Source organism: Camelina sativa, chromosome 7 (assembly GCF_030686135.1).
Source record: "Camelina sativa cultivar CO46 ecotype springtype chromosome 7, ASM3068613v1".
Taxonomy (NCBI): domain Eukaryota; kingdom Viridiplantae; phylum Streptophyta; class Magnoliopsida; order Brassicales; family Brassicaceae; genus Camelina; species Camelina sativa.
Genome location: NC_141886.1, coordinates 4,821,564 through 4,828,784, shown reverse-complemented (window position 1 = coordinate 4,828,784; position 7,221 = coordinate 4,821,564). Strand labels below are relative to the sequence as shown.

General features: G+C 39.2%; 2 protein-coding genes across 2 annotated transcripts; one reads left to right on the top strand and one right to left on the bottom strand.

The window, feature by feature from the left end:
- Window positions 1-6: 6 nt before the first annotated feature.
- LOC147940871 (DExH-box ATP-dependent RNA helicase DExH6-like) lies at window positions 7-5,015 on the bottom strand (the record flags this gene model as incomplete). Its single annotated transcript, XM_087458182.1, has 13 exons — window positions 4,874-5,015; window positions 4,584-4,674; window positions 3,825-4,155; window positions 3,600-3,674; window positions 3,439-3,483; window positions 3,070-3,163; window positions 2,888-2,946; window positions 2,660-2,785; window positions 2,383-2,435; window positions 2,076-2,109; window positions 1,676-1,765; window positions 585-1,589; window positions 7-474 (listed from the first exon to the last, which is right to left on the bottom strand). Coding segments are annotated over exons 1-13 (2,586 nt in total), but the record flags the coding sequence as incomplete, so codon positions are not given.
- Window positions 5,016-5,021: 6 nt separating this feature from the next.
- On the top strand, window positions 5,022-7,091 carry LOC104700398 (APO protein 1, chloroplastic). The gene is made up of 2 exons (XM_010415914.2): window positions 5,022-5,545; window positions 5,635-7,091. The coding sequence occupies exons 1-2, from the start codon at window positions 5,441-5,443 to the stop codon at window positions 6,820-6,822; spliced, it is 1,293 nt and encodes a 430-aa protein (XP_010414216.2). The 5' UTR covers window positions 5,022-5,440; the 3' UTR covers window positions 6,823-7,091.
- The last annotated feature ends 130 nt before the right edge of the window (window positions 7,092-7,221 follow it).

The window sequence follows — 7,221 nt, the reverse complement described above, 5'->3', positions numbered from 1 at the left end:
CATTTGATCCAACATCTTCATAGCACTAGGAGAGACGAAGTACTGAGAGCAAAACTCTGCCGAAAGACCTCTTTCTTTTGCAATTTTCCAGCATTCAAAGGCAGCAACAACCGCAAGGTGATCACTGTCACCTCCACAAAGTGACGCAAGTTCAAGTTTTGCAGCAGCAGCTTTTTGTCTTTCAACTGGCGACATAGGCATCGTAAATGGTTCCTTGTAGTCGGCTGCACATGCCAGAGTAAGTGCTGGATCCAGACAGTTTACTAATACAGCGAAGAAAAGCATTTTGCTAATCAGAGGATGAACTGGGAGATGACCAAATTTCTCTCCAAGTTCTGTCAGCTCTTCCTGAGGTGTCAGGGCCCCGATGTCCTGTAGTATGCTTAAGGCATTTGCAATACTTTGATCAACAGGCGGGTCCAACAGTTTCTGAAGGAAATTATTTGTTTTACAGTTTGGATCAAGTATCTTAACCTGAAAATGGTATTGAAGCACAATGATCAGTAAAGTGTTACACATACACGAATGGCTCACCACATAGAGCCAATTGCTATTAACTAAGAACAAAATGAGAGAAGCAGTACCTGTAAGCAGAGTTCTTCTACAGGCATCCTCTTAATTTCAGGAACTTTAAAATCTGGCATAGAGGCTGCCCGAAGTCTAGAATAGAGATGATAACAAATACCAGGTTGGCATCGGCCTGCACGGCCCTCACGCTGTTTTGCATTTGCTTTTGATACCCAAGAAGATTGGAGGGTTGAAACATTATTGTAAGGATCATAGCTCTTTTCCTTCATCCGGCCACTATCTATCACATAAACCACATCATCAATGGTAACTGCTGATTCAGCAATATTTGTCGCAAGCACGATTTTGCGACATCCTCGAGGGGGGCGATTAAAAACTTTCTTCTGTTCCCCTGCTGGTACCATCGAGTGAAGACATATAATGTCAAATTTAGCACTATCTGCAAAGAAAGGGTTCTCAAGTAATCTCTGTCTTGTTTTATTAATATCATCCCATCCAGGTAGAAAAACAAGAATGGCACCATCTTCTGAATCGCCACATATTTTCCTCATTAACTGCAGTATAAGACTCACATCAACCTGCTCTGGGTTGATTGTCGCCATGTACTTATCAAGTAACTGTTTTCCTTGCTGAGAATTAGACTGGGAATTGTCTGCATGTTCCCTGATTATTTGAGCAGCTTCTAGTTGATTCTCTGATTCTGCCAATTCTAATGCTGTCATACCATCTTTAGACTTTAAGTTCAAGTCTGCACTAAATGAGAGGAGCATGCAGACATCACTGATCCTGCCCTTTCCAGCAAAGACCATTAGTGGTGTTAGCCAGGTTGATTCGTGCTGATAATTGTAGATCTCGTGACTTACACTAGAAGAAACTAGATCTAAGAGGGCATCAAACTCGTCATTTGTCCAAGCCAAGATGATTGCTTCATCTAAAGCAAGTTTATATTCGTCCGTCAATTCAAACTTCTGGTCTGGTATACTCAAGTTGGTAGAGCTTAGATGATTATCTCCACCTGATTTCAGAATAGAGAGAACATCCTCCAAGTACAAGGTTCTCACCTGTAGACACAAAGCAAGGAGATTATATTTAGGCACAAAAGAATTACCATATTCAAGAAAAAAAAGAGACAAAAAGAAAAGTTAACTGGATAAGTGAATCCAGGGACACGGACAACTGGGCAGCCTCCAAAATATCCCGAAAATCTCTCAGCATCAAGCGTAGCACTCATGAGAATCTGTTGGTCCAGAAATTTCCAAAAAATCAGCTAAATAGTACTGTAGTTAGGCCATATTCAACATTTAACAAGTCATCAAGTCCAGCTATCTGTTCTTAGACTATGTATACAATTTTGTCAGAGTTCACTTGCCCTCTGTGAAAAGAGTGAACGTTCGACAAAGTATCATTCTTTGAAAATTCTTGTTTTAAAAAACTTACTCCACAAACACACAAAATAAATACCATGAAAGAGATATTTTCTAACTAGTGATGTCTCTTCTTTTTTAATTCGTTATCCGGAGGGAAGAAGAACACAGAGCTTAACTAACCAGACGGAGATGAGGATTTGACGGAAGCAAGTCCCTGCAAATCAACAAAAGCATCGCAAAATCATTTGAGTTCTGTCATACACCCAAAGAAAATAGTAGAATAACTATCTTCTTCTATGGCTTGCTGCTTCAGAGAAAGATAAATACATGTGCACCACTATAGTATTGGGCATATAAAAAATTATGGTGCGGCAACAGTTGAATGATAGCTTTAACATCAGTTTCTTAGGTCACATAGACTTAATTTGTTTGACTAACACATTGGCAGGAAAAAAGACTCAACGTTTGAGAGGGCAAAGAAGTCTACCTTATAATTGCCAACATGACATCCGAGTAGCAATCCCTTTCATGGATTTCATCCTACAAAGTAACATTCAGGTCATCAATGTAGTCAGCCACAGAATCAAATTTACAGCCAAGAGAGTAATTTAGGATGACAAACAGTAACAAAAAGGGATGCCATAGTGACAAAATTCATAATTAGTTTTTCAAGCAATTTCATTGTCCTGCAATACTCGGCATATGTATGAAACACATACTTATTGAACACACGATAGCGAATCAAATTAAAATAGGTTATGTACCACAATGATGTGAGTTATGTCGGAAACACAGCTAACAGAGCCTTTGCCTACAAGCACCCTCAGGAGAATGCCATTGGTGCAGAATACAACTGATGAGTGCCTTCCACCTTTGCTTTGGAGTCGAACCTGGAATATACATATAAAGTCAATGGCAAATTTGTCTACAACATTGAAACACAAACATCTTTCATGTACAAACGCAAGTGTCTACCTACAAAGATTACTGACCTTGTAACCAATGTTTTCTCCAATGCTCTCACCTCTTTCACAAGATATTCTTTCCGAAACTTCAAAACAGGGATTAAAAAAACTGTAAGTAAGGGGTAAGGAGTATACAGTGTACATGTGGATTAAAACTGAAGTTAAGAGATCAACAAGTATATATAGCTGAATAAGAAAAAACGATCAACCTGACATCGCGGATATCCGACGAGGTTGGGTGCAAACAATTTTGCAAGTTTCTCCTTTGCTTGACCACATATGGTCTAAAAGATATTGAGGCACCTAAAATATAAACAATGGAAGCACTTGAAAAACCTCTAGAATGATAAAATTGAAGGCAATTTCAACTGAATGCTCTTTGCATGTCTAATATCACAATCACATACGCACGTTAAGTAAAATCCTATAACACAACATACTCTCTAAAATTCAAAGTAACGTGAATATGTAGCCCTTGACCAGACAGTTGACAGCCTAACCTTTCAACCCAATGGGTGAATAACTAAAATTGCTTAGGAGAGCTACTGAACTACAACAAAACAAGGGGTAACAAATACCTGAGTAGTTTTCCCGCAACCAGTTTCACCAGAAATGAGAATAACCTGCATTTGCAATAAGAATATATAATGAATGTGTCGAGCAATGGATATCACCACCACAAGCATAACCATACAACTAGTAAACTCTAGCAAATAACATATCAAAAAGTTCACAGAACCTGATTGGATTCCACTGCAGATGTAATTGCGTCTCTAAAGGATGTGATGGGAAGCTTTGACCGCAGCTTAGCGATCTGTAACATAAATCAACAAAAAGAATTTCCTTTCACTTGCTGCTACTTGGCATGATTTATAACTTCTCAGTCTGTATTCTGGATAAGGAATCAATATTACAGTCCTTTCAAACAAAAGAAATACATCTCAACAACTGGGTGTTTTCTAACCTCCTTAAGAGCTTTGTCCTTCTTAAGTCTAGAACTCAAAGACGCCACCTTTTCTAGAATCTCTTCACTGCTAATCTTTGGTTTCCCGAAAAAATCATCTTTCCATTGTCCTTGTTTACCCGAGTGCCCGGAGTACTTGTTAAATGATGTAGCAGCAGTGTCTCCGTCGCAAGGTGGATAGTGAGTAAATAAATCCTGCAGAATAGCATCTGCCCCTGGCGGAAATGACACACATTTGAGCTTTTCTTTGTTCGATTTCTCATTGGCTTCTTTGTTCTTCCCATTTTTGTGCCTGCTTGTGAATATTGAAAGACGCCTTTGTTCTCCGCGCCTATAAAAGCATCCACAAGAATCAGAAACACAAGACTCTCAAGTCATAGCAATCGACCTTTCGCCATCGAAAAATGAATACTTTCTCAAACACAGAACACTATAGAGTACAATAAAAGCAGTAACTCACCCCCGGAACTCTCAAAGCATAGCAATCCAACTTACACCATCCGAAAAATGATTACTTTCTCAAACACAATACACTATAGAGTACAATAAAGGCAGTAACTCACCACAAACTCTAAAGTCCTAGCCATTGACCCTTTCGTCATAGAAAAATGAATACTTTCGCAAACCCCACAACACTATAAAAGTACAGTAAAGACAGTAACTCACCCCTGAGCTCTCAATAAAAAAAAATGAATACTTTCTCGAACCCCAGAACAACAATAAAAAGTACAAAAGAGTTTAAAGCAGAGAGAGACTCACCCAGAACTTTTCGATTGAATACCCATTTTCCGGCACATCTGATGAATCACGCCACGTTCGTTATTTGATAGATTATGCTCAAACGTGTAAACTACACAACACAGTGCAATAAAATCCAATCAATACCACACAGAACAAAAGAAAAAAAAAAAAAAAAAAAAAAAAAGGCAGCTAAACTCTTTCAATTCCAATTCCAACAGCACAATCAGAGCTTTGTCTAAGCAATCTTAAATAAACCATTTCCGGAAAGAATATACAATCGAATTTGGTTCCCGGGGAGCTAAACTGACCTTGATTCCCGGAGGCTCTAAAGTCTTCGATAACCTTAGACGCCCAAATCCTAGTAGCTTCGACAGAAGTTTGCTTCCCTGCTGCATTATCAGACCTGAATCTCTTGTTCCCCATCGCTTATTAGGGTTTGCTCTGTCTCTTTACCCTGAGAGTCTCTTTAAACACTTACGGCTTCTGAGATTCCAAAGACCAGCAGCAGCCTTGTTCGATTACTTTTGTCTTTTTTTCTTTTTCTTCTTTTTTCGGAAATTTCACAAAAATGTTTCAGGCTGTGAAGAATTGAGGAGGAATCAAATCGGAATCAAGCAAAGGATTAAAAAATCTCTCTCTGGCCGCCCCCCTTTGCTCTAAACTCAATTTTAGAACTTATAAAAAAAAAAAACTTAGGATTTTAAATATTTTATTTATTTATTTATTCCCAAATCCAAAATCGAAAACCTTATTAACTTCCCAATTCCTTTTTCTTCTCCACGATACTCTTTGCCGGAAGAAGAACACTCGACGGAGACAAAGCTTACTCGCCGCCGACAGAGACGGGGTTCGTGTAGTTCTCTCACAAGTCTAGCATGCTTCTGGTTTCGCCTGCTTGTAGAGGTGTTTATCTTCAGACCGTAGATCCACCAAAGCCAATTGATTTATCAGCCAGAGGTTCTTTTGCAAGTTGCTTTCAGGTTTCCATTTCATCTCTTACTAACTTTGATCTTCATGATTCCAGTCCCGTATGTAGTAAAGTTTGAATTTTTTTAATATATATATGCAGATTCCTCGTTCAACCCCTAGAAGGGAGTGTTGGATGAGGTTAGGAACCTTTGTTTGTATCAATCAGAACAAGCAACGACATGTATTTACGCAGAACGTTGATCTTCCTCCTATGTTACCAAAAAACAAGAAAAAGCCTTACCCTGTTCCTTTTAAGCAAATTCAGGAAGAAGCTAGGAAAGATAAGAAACTTGCTCAGATGGGTATAGAGAAACAGTTAGATCCTCCCAAAAATGGGTTGCTAGTTCCCAGTCTTGTTCCCGTGGCTTCTCAAGTGATTGATAATTGGAAGTTGTTGATCAAGGGTTTAGCACAGCTGCTACATCTTGTTCCCGTCTTTGCTTGCAGTGAGTGTGGGGCGGTTCATGTGGCTAATTCTGGTCACAGTATTAAGGATTGCAATGGTCCTACAAGTTCACAGCGGCGTGGTTCTCATTCATGGGTCAAGGGTACCATCAATGATGTTCTTATTCCTGTTGAGTCGTATCATATGTATGATCTTTTTGGGAGACGCATAAAGCATGAAACTCGGTTTGACTATGAGAGGATCCCGGCACTTGTTGAGCTATGTATTCAGGCTGGAGTTGATATCCCAGAGTATCCTTGTCGCAGAAGGACACAACCAATACGAATGATGGGGAAGAGAGTGATCGAACGTGGTGGATATGTTAGAGAGCCTGATAAGCCTCAAACATCGTCGTCATTGTCATCTCCACTAGCTGAGCTTGACACGCTTGGTGCTTGTGAAAGGTATCCACCTCCCATACCGGAGGACATACCTAGGATAGCGCAGGAAACAATGGACGCTTACGAAAAAGTTAGATTGGGGGTAACGAAATTGATGAGGAAATACACAGTCAAAGCTTGCGGGTATTGTTCTGAAGTACATGTTGGACCATGGGGACATAGTGTGAAGCTCTGTGGAGAGTTCAAACACCAATGGAGAGATGGGAAGCACGGATGGCAAGATGCTCTTGTGGACGAAGTTTTTCCTCCAAACTATGTATGGCATGTGAGAGACCTTAAGGGAAATCCGCTTACCGGAAGTCTCAGGAGGTTTTATGGTAAAGCTCCTGCTTTGGTTGAGATTTGTATGCACAGTGGAGCTCGGGTTCCTCAACGCTACAAGGCGATGATGAGGCTTGACATTATCGTTCCTGATTCACAGGAAGCCGACATGGTTGCATAGGTCCTTGGACACGTTCATAGTAGAAATCCATTGTGAGGAGGATAAAGAAGCTTTGATTGATGATAAAATGAGCTTGGCTAGCTAGGATCGTTCTTCATATAGCATAAGAAATAGTCATATGTATAATATTTTGCAATTTGGATATAAAATATTTTAGAAACCTTCGTTGTAATCAGAGAAGTTGTGTTTTATTGATAAATAAATACTAACAGTAACAAATATTTGTACTAAGGTTTTTATGTCAATATTATCTAGAAAACAATTAAAAATCACAGGTTGTTTTTTAATTATTTTGTAAAATTATATAACCAAATATATACCACAAAATTTGTTCCATGAGTTTCTTTCTTTTTACCCTTTAGTTTGCTTGCATTATAAACCTTCCTCTTTGTCTTTTTT